This window comes from Callorhinus ursinus, unplaced genomic scaffold, assembly GCF_003265705.2.
Source record: "Callorhinus ursinus isolate GAN/ISIS: 27379988/994484 unplaced genomic scaffold, GSC_fseal_2.0 scaffold16, whole genome shotgun sequence".
Lineage (NCBI taxonomy): Eukaryota > Metazoa > Chordata > Mammalia > Carnivora > Otariidae > Callorhinus > Callorhinus ursinus.
In genome coordinates this window covers 32,303,012-32,316,116 of record NW_027397078.1, presented here as the reverse complement: position 1 = coordinate 32,316,116, position 13,105 = coordinate 32,303,012, and the positions used below count along the sequence as shown (strand labels likewise).

The following is a 13,105-nucleotide window of genomic DNA, read 5'->3' as shown; positions in this document are numbered from 1 at the left end:
CAAGCCTCCAGAGGGAATTGGATCCTCTTTTGTATTTTGATAGTACTTTGGCCATATGCTGGTATAACAGTTATCAGGTGATAGTCAAGTTGTTTGCCTGGCTGCCAGCCCCCATCCCCCTCAACCTGATTCTCGAAGGCGGGTCTTCTTGGGATCTCACATGGACTTCTTTCTGAAAACTGGCAATTGAATTTTCTTGTTAAATGTCTGCCCTCCTGGCCAGATAGTAAGCTGAGGCAGGGTTTGTTCCTGGTAGTAGATCCATTGAATAAGTTTTAGTTGTATTAATGAATTTTTTTTATCTAATACCAGTACAGTCCCAGTACAAACATATTATATACCCAATAAAATGTATTAAAAATATTTTATGGAGTGTGCCATATAAAAATTACAGTTCAGGGGTGCCTGGGTGGCTCAGTCCATTAAGCGTCTGACTTTTGGTTTCGACTCACGTCTTGAACTCATGGGTCGTGCAATTGAGCCCAGCGTCCGGCTCAGCAGTGGGGGTTGGGCGGAGGGAGTCTGCTTGAAGATTCTCTCCCTCTGCCCCTCCTCCCTCTAAAACTAAATAAATAAATCTTTTTTAAAAATTACAGTTCAGTGATATAATTCAAAGAGCATTTTGATTGTAGGATTTGAAGTGTATCAGTGAGTTAACTTTAATGAGTTAAAGTTATTTAAGTCAAGTAGGAATAGATACGCTGCACTAATATTGAAGCATCAGAGAATAAAGATAATGAAGGCTCAAGGATACTTATTCAAGCTTAAATAAGTTGCAGTTGGTTGCCCAGATCGCACCAACACTACCAGATGCTACAGCATTGCTTTGGTCTCCTTTTCATTTTTGCAATAGGTTTTAAGACACAGGGTGTGGGCAGAGACCCTGGAAAGTATAATAAGCCCATTTCTTTTTTTTTATTGATTTTTTATTTTTATTGTTATGTTAATCACCATACATTACATCATTAGTTTTTGATGTACTGTTCCATGACTCATTGTTTGTGCATAACACCCAGTGCTCCACGCAGAACGTGCCCTCTTTAATACCCATCACCAGGCTAACCCATCCCCCCACCCCCTCCCCTCTAGAACCCTCAGTTTGTTTCTCAGAGTCCATCGTCTCTCATGGTTCGTCTCCCCCTCCGACTTACTCCCCTTCAATCAATAAGCCCATTTCTTGATCCCCTGGTTTGCCAGTGCCATAGTTCTGATCACAATACCCAGTTGAAATTCTGAGATCCTGATGCCAATACTCCTTCAAAAGAGTTGTGATCTTTCTTCAAAACAGAATATTTTCTACCTTTATCATCAAACATTTACTGAGTGCTGACTCTGTAGAAGACTTTGTGGGGAATACAAGGAATATTAAACATAGCCCCTATGTTTTAAAAGTTTTTTAAATCCTTCCTAGTTTTTATATACCTTTTGCCAATAGTAAAAAGCAATCCACTTTCCTTGAAATGTTCTTTGTGTTTTAAATACTGCAGGATAGGCTGGCCTTTATAAATAATTAATAAAGGCCCACTGTTGCTGAGTCTCTGTGGCAGGGGAGAGGGCTGAGAAAACTACAGGCTGTTCCAGTGAACATAAGCCGGTCATAAGCAGGTATTTCTGGTGGCATTTCCAGCAAAAGTTGAAGCAAGCTGGTGGAGGATCTTACCGAGGAAAATGGACTTGATGTGGAGCCAGACTTGCAGCCGAAATAATATTTTCAATTAATATCTTGAGATGATTCACTCCTCATTCTGCTTCAAAAAGAAAAAGAGATAGGAGGAAATCAAAATGTTACAGCTGTGATTTCAAAGAGAACAAACATTTCCGTGTGCCAAAAAGAGAACCAAAATGCAAAATGGTAACCCGACCAAAGCCACCACAGGTCCTAGACTCTGTTTGTGGAAGCAGGGAGACATGAACTGGGTTCAGCTCTTGAAGAATGACAAAGACTAAGGGCTCCGCATGTGGCTAGAGACAGGAACCCAGGCTTGTAGGAGGCATTTACACTGGCAGGGGAGGCGTTTACATTGGCGGCTTTCAATGAACCACCTTCCAGTATTCACACTCTTATCTTATCCCCTCCGACACTGACCCCAGGCTGGGCTGTGTGACTTGCTTGGCCAATGGGTCATCAGTAAATGAGAGGCAGCAGAAGCTTAATTAGTAAGTGCTTATGCACGGAGGAATGTCCTAATGGATACTCTCCTCTTGATCGCCAATGGCTATGCCGCAAAGAAGCTCAGGCAAGATACTGAGTGATGAAAAGCCACCTGGAGAGAGGCCGTGGAGAATGACAGTTCATCTTGGGCTTCCACAAAATTAATGCGATACTTCTTTACTATTTATTGATTATCATTTATTAGGTACTTACTAAATGTAAGACACTGTTTTCACACTGAGGATTATGAGTAAATTAGACAAAGTCCAGCTCTTGTTGACCAAGTGACCAAATCCATTAAGGTCACAATTTTCACCAAACTACTACTTTCCTTGAAAGCCTTAAAATGGGGGCCTCCTGGCTGGCTCAGTCATTTGAGTGTGCGATCTTAATCTCAGAGTCACGAGTTCGAGCCCCACATTGGGGATAGAGTTTACTTTAAAAAAGCCTTAAAATGATTTGTGTCATCTCCTTTATCAAGTATCTCAGTATTTTAATCTCATCCAACTCTGACCATTATGCTGTCTAATCTGTTTCCAACTCTAAAGGGCCTCCTGCCACACTGCTTTCTTTAGTCACAGATTTATGATCTGTGCTGCCCTATTAATGCATTCTCCAGCCTTGTGGCTTAGATAATCAGAGACATCATGCATCACTCACATTTACTGTTTGCTTTAAGCTCTTGAGACTTCCCACGTATTTTTATTTTGCAACAAGTTGAGAGTTTTCAGCCCACATTCCAAAGCTATTAGTATGACAAGGACTCCTGTACAGTGACCAGTAAATTCTAATAAGGCAGTAGGCCAGTTATCCCACCTCCACCCTGAGGACCAGCCTCATCCCAGCTCAGATGCAGCCTCGGAGATCCAAGTGCACATCCCTTGGTAGTTACGGAGAGTTAGAAGTGCAAAGGCAGACAGTAAATAGTTTTGTCCTAGCCCAGAATTCTCTATTATATCCCCATCTAAATGGCAGTTAGGAAGCTAGAGCCACTAACCAAAACATGGTTTGAGTTGGTTTTAGGGAAGACCCGGGAATCCAGCATAAACCAAGAAATTTGCTCACAGTCATGCTTCTCTCTTTCAGGATGATCCCTTTAATTTGTAAATTACATTATATTTTTCAAATTGTTTTCACTTTCAGTAATTCAAGTGAAGTTAGCAACTCTGAGAGCAAGGAGAGGGGATTATCACCCACATTTGGCAGGTGTGGAAACTGAAGATCCGTGGGGTTTCTCAGCCTCATAAGGAGATTAGGTGGCAGAGCCTGTCCTTGGATTTAGACTCTCTTTTTACCAAAGATAAGCAAAGTGACTCCTTTGTGCAGTGTCCCTCGGGCTGCCTGGCTGTCCCAGCTCTCAGGGGAATTTGACCAGCAACTACAGAGGAGGAGAGAGGGGTAGGAACTGAGTGAAGGAACACAGCTAGGAGTTGAATGCTAATGTGTTATGTACGAGCCCTTTCAGAAGGCTAGGAATCAAACAGTGAAACTAGAAGGAAGAAGGCCCTTTGGCTTGAAGGTTATAAAGCAGGGGCAAGAGGAACAGTGACAGGAGAGGAATGACTGGGCCAAAGCCAGCAAATGACAGAAGTGATAATGGCAGCATGATGGGGACTGGTCCCAAGCTAGGTCCAGATCAGCCATGTCCCCAGGGCAGAGACTGAGAACTAAGGCCAGGAAGGGAGCAGGGGCCCAGAGCCACAGGCCACAGAGGACTTGGGAGAACGAGAGGAGAATTCAGGAACTGCTAGGGGCCCGGGAGAGGAAGGGCAGGGATTTGGGCCAGGATCCAGCAATTCTACTATGCGGCATCAGGAGAAACAAAACTATTTTGCCGTGTTTGTTGATCATCATCTTCCCCCTTGTTATTGTACAGCTTGGGTCACACAAATTTGATCAGGACAGTTTCCAGTTGTAAGGAGGTCGCACTGTATGGAGAGAGAAGCATGAACACAGCTATTTACAAAAGTGATGAAGTGTTGTAATAGATTGTGTATCTATCGATCTTTCTATTTCTGCAAGATGCTGGGGAGGGCATCCATTTTTAAGTTATTTGCTAAACAACTTGATTCTGTGCATTAACTTTTTAATTTGCTAAAAACACTTAATACTCGTAAAGCTACCTTCATTCTGCTAATGCTATCTAACTCCCTCCGGTTTACCAGACTTTCAGTAAAGTCTATGCCATCAAAAAAGTATTTGTGGGAATATTTTGGAGAAAAAGCAAGGGAAGAGGCCCATGCTCCCTTCCTGGGTGGCCATGGGGCAGAGAGAAGAATCCCTTGGCCATGAGAAGGGAGATGTGAACGACCAGAGAACCAGTGCACAAAGTTGGAGCCGGAGGCGCCCAGAAGACGCAAGTTCTCAAAGACATCAGGGTCAGTGGGCTCTCCTCCATCGTGAGATGTGGGTCAAGTGAAGTTAAATTGAATCTCAAAGCAAAGACAGCTGATTCTTGGGTCACACTTGCTTAACCGTATGTATGTATGTATGTATGTATGTATGTATTGTTAAAGATGTTATATATCTATGACAGAGAGTGCGAGCATGAGGGTGGAGGGCAGAGGGGGAAGCAGGCTTCCCGCTGAGCAGGGAGCCCGATGTGGGGCTCCATCCCAGGACCCCAGGATCATGACCTGAGCCGAAGGCAGACGCTTAGCCTCATTTAGAATCTTAAACTTTCTGAGAGCTACTCCCGGGGCTTCCCCAAACTGACATCAAGTTTTGTTGTGCCCATGTCTCTCCCCATCCCTCCCCCTTCTCAATTCCTTTCTCTCTGCAAAACATGTTTTTGTCCTTTGGCATAAAATTTAGAGTGATACCATATTAAAGAACACAAAATTCCATGGCCTGAATAATTGTGTTTATTTTCTTTAAATACACTTAAATATGAAACAACAGACAGTAGTTCAGTAAACTCGAAACTACAAGCTGGACAGTAATCAGAAAATCAGGGCTGATCCTACAAATCAAAATCTGCATAATAAAGAGTCAGAATGGTTCACAAGAGAGTTGCATTAGCAAAGGACTTGGAGACTATAAAATTGCCTCATGGGCTTGGAGTAATCAATTATATGGCCCCTCTGATTCTAGGATGATCAGACCCTTTTCATTCACCAAAAAAAAAAAAAAAAGAAAGAAAGAAAGAAAAAGTGTTTACACAGGTCCCCTCCTCTCCATTCTCGGTATGCAGGGCCATCTCAGTTGGAAGACATCTGTCAGTGAACCAGGGAATCCTCAGCTGGTGTGCAATGGAAGGGTGATCTGGAGTCACCATGGGACTGGGTAAAATGGATTTTTTTGTAGTACCTGGGGGGAAAAAAAGTGACAGCAGCTTGGCAAAGCAGCATGCTGTTTAAAATGTCAGGGATGGGGAACTTAGGAACAAATTTGAGTCAAGGATTGTCTTGACCGTGGAGCCCACAGGCAGCCTTCTTCTTTAGAAAGCGGCAATGCTTTGCACATGCTGGTTTTCCATTTGCACATGTTCTGGTGTGAGAGGGACATCTGTCCTCACAGCTGTTGCAAAAGAAAATAAACATGACAATTCAGAATCAAGGACTACATTCAAAGGAATAACTCTGTTCTGATTTGATTACATTTATCCAAGTGAATTTTCCAGATATGTATTGAAAATGTCAATATAAAATCCTGAATGGTTATTCCACATGGATGCAAAATCTATGAAAGCCCAAACGGTAACCTGTAAGGGTTCTACTAATCAATGAATTTCTTGCTATATAAATCCAGTGCCAGCCCCTTCTTCAAAGAAAAAACAAACATAGGTAGGTGGACATATATGGAGAGAGATCAAACCAAAGAGTCTGCTGATCTGAAACTCACCCCCCAAATAATTGTTTAAATCTCATCAATTAACTTTTTGCTGAAGATCCATACCCAGCAATAGCAGGCAGGATTTCCTTTTTTTTTTTTTTTTAAGATTTATTTATTTATTTGAGAGGAGGAGAGGGAGAGAGAAAGAGAGAGTCTCAAGCAGACCCCCCAGTGAGCGCAGAGCCTGACACGGGGCTCGATCCCAGGACCCCGAGATCAGGACCTGAGCTGAAACCAAGAGTCAGCCGCATAACCAAGCCACCCAGGCGCCCCAGGATTGTCTTGCTTTCACACTTAATCATCACTCTATATACTCTCACTTCGTCCTCAGTTGCCAAACCTCTGTTTTACTATCCAGAAAAGGGGCTTGGGCACTGCGAACAATGCTTTAAGAAGGAATCTCACCAAATCGGAAGGGCATTCACATTCAGTGTCAGTGGGTCAAATGACGATAAAAGTGAAAATGCCTCTGACCTGCAGGTTTCTGCGTGAAATATCTTGTGCTTCTGGCAGCAGCTCTCCAGGGTCTCTCTGCACTCCATGCAACTGCAGTTTTCTGGGTGCTGGATGAGATCTCTGGGACACAGCGTCTTACAGACACACTCACAACGATCTTCGTCAAACTTCATGTGCGGCCCGCAGAGAGCCAGTTCCTGGAGATGAGAGTGGTCTAAACGGAAACAGAGAAGGGTTGCTCAAATGGCTGCAGCACAGATAAGTGGCATCGAAGCGGCTGTGTACTTTCCATTATTCTAAAAATAACTGGGGTTCTCCTAACCCCCTTTCCTGTAGATTCTTGCTCCCTCATCTTTTCACGTGGTGAAGGACGTTCACCTCTGATTTCATAATACAAACACTGAATTCATGTGTTCTCTTAAGTTGGTGAGAAAGAGGCTATAAGCTGACTATTTTCGATAGCATTTTTAAAGAGATTTTTTGGTTGGTGACTTGGTACAAAATGCAAACTTTCACAACCAAGTATTAGGAAGAAAACATAGGCTAGCTAAGAATTATGAGTCTGGTCCTTCCCAGTTTTTTAGACGAAGATTAAAAGGAGGGAGGAACAGAGGTATAGGCATGATAGAAATACACCTCAGACCTTCCAGGCTGTGGACAGAAACCGTGATGTAGTTCCTCACCACGGACCACAATGCTGTTATAAAAGATACAACAGTGATGATAAACTCTGATTCCACAGACATCTGTTGGAAGAATACGTTCAGCTGAGAGGAGGGTCTGAGAGGTTTTTGACACACTGAGTTGACAGCTATTTCTTCTAGAAAGTGTACACAGCAATTGGGTAACTACCACTCCATGTCCAATTCTGATCATCAAGTTGACATTCAGTGCAGGAAATGGAAGAGATAGAAACTTGGAAGAACTTGACTGTGACACTTGAGCATTCTTGAAGGTTCACAGATCTTGCCATCACAAGTTTTACCCCTTCAATCCATTTTCCACAATATTATCAAATGCAAATCTAATCACATCGCTCTACTGCTTTAAGTTCCTTAAAAGTTTCCCAATAAAAGACTATCTTCCCACCAGGACATATGAGACCCTCCATAAACTAGATCTTACTAACCTCCCAGGCTCCTCTCTCTCCCTCTCCCCTGTCCCCCACTTCATATGTATCCTATGTTCCATCCATACCAAATTATACTACTTTTTGTTCCCCCGATATGCCAGGGTCTCTCAGCTCCATGCTTTTGGCCTTGCCCTTCTCCCTGCCCATCAGGTACCTCCCCAGGTATCTTTCCCAACTTCTACAAGTTTAGCTAAGTGCCCTTACCCTGTGCGTATTTCCACCCTGTCCTTTCTTGCACTGTTTACATTTGTCTATTTCCTCTATGAATTAAAAATGCTAAAGGTTATAGGAATCAGAGCTCACCATTCTGACATAAAATAGGCACGTGATGAATGTTGAGTTCATCTGCTGTAATAAAAGGGTCCTGAAACAGGCTGATGTATGAAGACTCTGAAGAATCCCAGCCATCGTTCCAAGACATTGAGTTAAACCATACGTTCTTGTCAATATCTGACTGCTGATAGTATATCAAAATGGCAATCTCATGTTGTCTAACGTCATAGTTTTAACGGCTCTGTGGTTGATGATATTCAAGGAACCAGGCGGAAAAGGTGTTGGAAGGCTAGATCTGGGGAGATTCTTGGAATTGCGTGAAGAGGAGAAAGGTGAGCTTTGTAAGCCATATGCCAATGAGGCATATGCCACTTTGGGGCAAGTTGAGAATAGGTTGTTCCCATTGGATATTCTTTTCTGCCTTGTCAAAGATTAATTGACCATATAATTGTGGGTTCCTTTCTGGGTTTTCTATTCTGTTCCATTGATCTCTGTGTCTATTTTTGTGCCAGTACCATACTGTTTTGATGACTACAGCTTAATAATATAACTTCAAGTCTGGAATTGTCCACTGATTGATAAATGGATGAAGAAGAAGTGGTATATATGTATACAGTGGGATATTATTCAGCCATAAAAAAGAATGAAACCTCGCCATGTGCAACGACATGGATGGAGCTAGAGAGTATAAAGCTAAGTGAAATAAGTCAGAGAAAGACAAATGCCTTATGATTTCACTCTTATGTGGAATGTAAGAAACAAAACAAGCAAAGAGGAAAAAAAGAGGGAGAGAGATAAACCAAGAAACAGACTCTTAACTCTAGAGAACAAACTAATGGTTACCAGAGGGGAGGTGGGTGGGGAGATGGGGGAACCAGGTGATGGGGATTAAGGAGGGCACTCTCTGTGATGAGCACCAGGTGATGTGGAATTCAAAAGAATTGCTGAATCACTGTATTGTGCACCTGAAACTACTATAACAGTGTATGTTAACCATATTGGAATTAAAATAAAAACTAAAAACCAAAACAAAACAAAACAGATTGTTAAAGGATAGTTAAATAGCTCTTAAAAGACTAGCATGATTCACTGGGTGGCAGTAGAGATTCATTCAGACCACTTCCGGTAGAACCAGTGCCCTTCCGGTGCTTTAGGGAAACAGTCCCCTAGGTGTTTGTTGAGCTATAGCAAGGTAGTTGGCAGAGGCTGGTTTGAATCCCTATAGGGATTAATTAAAAGTTACAGAGACTGGGGCACCTGGCTGGCTCAGGTGGTAGAGCATGTGACTCTTGATCTCAGGGTCACGAGTTTGAGCCCCACTTTGGTGTAGAGATTACTTAAAAAAAAAAAAAAAAAAACAAGCAACAGAGACTGGGTGTAGGAGAACTGAGTGAAGCAGCAACTAGCTAAGGGTGATACCCTGAAGTATTATATATTGATTTCAATCCTAGGGAGGTTGATGATGGTATGCCATGAGTTCTGTTCCCAGCCTTGTTTCATTCATCATTTTTCTCAATAAGCTCATGGACTTTTTCCAAATAAATTCTTGAAGTTGTGGCTATCTGGAAGAATTTAAAATAGAAAATGAGGACTCTCCAATTTTTCTTTTCTCTCTTTTGGTATTGTTTGTTGTAACACTTTAAAGCTATGACCTGAATCCAGTGAGATGAAATTGAACTGGTCTTGGATTCACTAACCCACACGTGCTCGCTCATTCAGGGAAGAAAAGACATTGTAGATGGAGAAAAGGCAGTTGGCGTAACAGCCACATAATGTGAAAAGGGTGTTTAGTGAACAGTAAACTCAGTATATGTCATCAGTTTGACGAGGCCACTGGAGGAGTGACCGTGATCTAGCTACCCCATGCCTCTCACTTCCATCACTGCTACAACTTCCCCCAAAGTCCCCTGCTGCCTTTCCTGCCCTGGGCCAACACATCCTCTTCGACCTTGTCACTGGTGGAGTGTGTTAAAATTCAAATCGGTGCTGCCATGGGGTGCCTGGGTGGCTCAGTCCATTAAGTGTCCGCCTCTTGGTTTCAGCTCATGGTTCGGGAACTCATGGGTCATGAGCTAGAGCCCATGTTGGGCTCCGTGTTCAGCGGGAAGTCTGCTTGAAGATTCTCTCCCCCTGCCCCTCCCCCAACTCATGTGCGTGCTCTTTCTCTCTCTCTAAAATAAATAAATAAATCTTTAAAAAAAAATTCTAATTGGTGCTCTCACTCTCCGGCTTGAACCAGTTGAAAGGTTTCCCTTTGCCCTTAGCATCACATCCAGTCTCTGGGACAAGGTGCCCAAGGTCCCCTGTGAACCTCTCCAGCTTCTCTCACATCTACCCAGCCCTCTCCCGTTATGTTCGCACCACGCTGAGCTTTTTTTTAGCACACTGACATGCTACCTTCTCTCACTTCCAGTCCTGAGCCCTCATGTTTGCCCTGCTCAGAGTTCTGCTCTCTTTTCCTCAGCACACACGTGCACCAGCTGAGTCCCTCCCCCCCAGGATATCTCCTTTATTAACTGTATATTGATCGTATGTTGAAATGATTCTATTTTGATGTTAGATTAAATAAAAATATATAAAAATTAAATTTACTTGTTCCTTTTGACCTTCTTAATGTGAGTACTACAAAGTGTAAGTTACATACATGACTCTCACTGTCGTTCCATTGAACAGTCCTGTTCTGGAGAGAGAGACTGAGGTTCAGTATAGCTTACTAACCAACAGGAGTGTGCCCAGGGTAACTGGGCTGCCTCGGTGGGTGGCAGGCTTCTCCATGACTGAGGTATATTCTAGCAGAGGATAATCTGAACACTTGGAGGGAAGGATGTAGATGACATTCAAAACCTGCATGAGCTTTCATGAAAGCATTCAGAAGGAAGCTGAGAGACAGAAGTCTAGAAAATAGACCGTTATTTATGGTTTCTAGGACAGTATTGCATAGAGTTTAGTCCTTACAGAGTCTTGCTTGTAGATCATAGTTTAAAACAAGCAAGGTTCAAAGTGCACGACTCCTTGTGATTTTTTTCAGTGGAATCCTGTCAAGTTCTCCGGGAAATCAATTTTAACAATGCATTCATTTTCAGCCAAAGAGTCATCACCAAACAAGACAGCATTACGACTTCTGAGCCGTGACGACATTTGGTTCCCAACTCCTCTTAGCCCAATAGCTAGCCATGTTTTGCTTTTACTTTGCCCTAGTTTCAGAAAAAGTTTTCTCCTACTCCCCCCTTTTTTTTTCTCAAATAATTGGCCTGTTTTCACATGCCACCGTTGAAAGAAACCAACAAGTCTAAAATTACTTTATGTTCCTGTGAGACTTTTATACAAATCAATTAAGTAAAATGTGGTTGACTAGTGTTTAGCTCTGAAGTGGCTTTCATGAAAGGCTACCAGTGCCTTTCAAATCCAATGCTGTGGGATGCTCTAATCACTGGGCTTTTCTTCAAGATTAAAACGCAGAGTCATGCATCGGTAGACTTAACTGTATAATGAGAACACAGAGGGCTCTGGAACCTGACTGCTTCTATCACTCTTAGCTGTATAATCTGGAGAAAATGACGAGACATCTTGGTGTGTCCATTTTGTCATTGCAAAAAGAAAGGGGTAATAATAGTACATTACAGATTGTTGTGAGGATTAAATGAGTTAATACATCTAAAAGGCTTACAACATTGCCGGGTCATAGTAAGCACTCAATAGATGTTAGTTACAATTGTTATTTTTATTATTACTATTATTATTTCCTTACTGTTATCATTACCTTCCATTCCAACAAGTGGATTCTCCTCCTGTAAAACACATTTACATTTGTCGCCATCCCACAGCATGTCAATAGGACAGAGTTTCTTAGAATGGGAACAGCTAGGAAAAGAAAACAATAAGCCAGATTTAAAACCTTTCAAGGGCAATCATACCTTTGGGGCATTTTAAAAAAAAAATGTTGATTTCTGAGTGGAGAAGAGTTAAGATTTTTAAGGAGCTTAATCCACATTTATGAACCGTGTGTGATTAGATAGTAATTCTGTAAGCACAAATATTCTATTAGGAAACTAAACTGTAATTTTGGACATTTATAATCTTTTGAAGAAGACTACTGTTAAAACGGTGCAAATTAGCTGTCGACAGAGCTTATTTACCAAAAGTAAACATTGTCCTGACATAGCTCTTAAGCACTACCTTCTTTAAAATGGAGATAAGGGGCGACTGGGTGGCATAGTCGGTTGAGCACCCGACTCTGGATTTCGGGTCAGGTCGTGATCTCAGGGTCATGAGATCGAGCCCCGTGTCAGGCTCCACGCTGGACGTGGAACCTGCCTAAAATTCTCTCTCCTTCTGCCCTTCGCCCTGGCCCATACACATGCTCTCTCTTCCTCTCTCAAATAAATAAATCAATCTTTAAAAATAAAATAAAATGGAGAAAAGAACACTGGCGAGGACAGCAGGAACAACCTGAGGATAAATGTTCTTTTTATAGGAGCTTTCTTTTTTGCTTGAGAGCAATAGAAGTGTCTTTTTGGCTCGGTAATAACTAACATAAGCACCAGCTCACTCCACTTGCCACCCACCCAATACTTTGACTGCTCCACTTTTGCAAGATCTAAGTATCTAACTTAGTTACTTTAGGTTTTCGTTCACTGGCATTTGCCCTTTGTTTCTCTTTACGGAATTCTTCCCCCCCGCCTCAGATCAGTGATTCTTACCTTTGATTTCAGGACACCAGGGCGTCATAATTTGTCTCATAAAGAACCACAGATTACTCTCAGGAAATTTCAAAGTCAAACTAATTTTAAGCCATTTTAATTTAAAATAAGACTTTTCCATTTGGTACTCTTAAGAGGAAAGTCAGAAAAGTCACCAGATGCAGAGAGTTTTGCCACTCTCAGGGACTTTGGGAACCTCCCCCCTCCCCCAGTTTTGGGAGTTAAAAGGATAAACAGCCGGAAATGAGTTTCATGTAATGCTTGTTCTGGAATAGGGACATGAGCCAAAGTTGAGGCTGTAGTAGAGTTGTACAACTGCTGCACTGGACTATGCATATTAAGAACAAAGGTTTCAGGGCATCTGGGTGGCTCAGTCAGTTAAGCATGACTCTTGTTTTAGGCTCAGGTCACGATCTCAGGGTCGTGAGATCAAGCCCCGCGTGTGGCTCCATGCTCAGCTTGGAGTCTGCTTGAGTTTCTCGTTCCCTCTCCCTCTGCTCCTCCCCCCACCCATGCTCACTCTCTCTTTAAAATAAATAAATAAATCTTAAAAAAAAA

The 13,105-nt window shown here is 42.4% G+C and overlaps 1 protein-coding gene across 1 annotated transcript in view; it reads right to left on the bottom strand.

Moving 5' to 3' along the window:
• Nucleotides 1–5,004: 5,004 nt before the first annotated feature.
• Nucleotides 5,005–13,105, bottom strand: part of VEGFD (vascular endothelial growth factor D) — a 40,233-nt gene continuing 32,132 nt past the window's right edge. The window contains exons 5-7 of the mRNA XM_073902055.1: nucleotides 11,608–11,708; nucleotides 6,461–6,656; nucleotides 5,005–5,671 (exon numbers count right to left, since the gene is read on the bottom strand). Of these exons, the coding sequence (XP_073758156.1) occupies nucleotides 5,548–5,671; nucleotides 6,461–6,656; nucleotides 11,608–11,708 (421 nt within the window). The 3' untranslated portion in view covers nucleotides 5,005–5,547. The remainder of the gene's footprint in view (nucleotides 5,672–6,460; nucleotides 6,657–11,607; nucleotides 11,709–13,105) is intronic.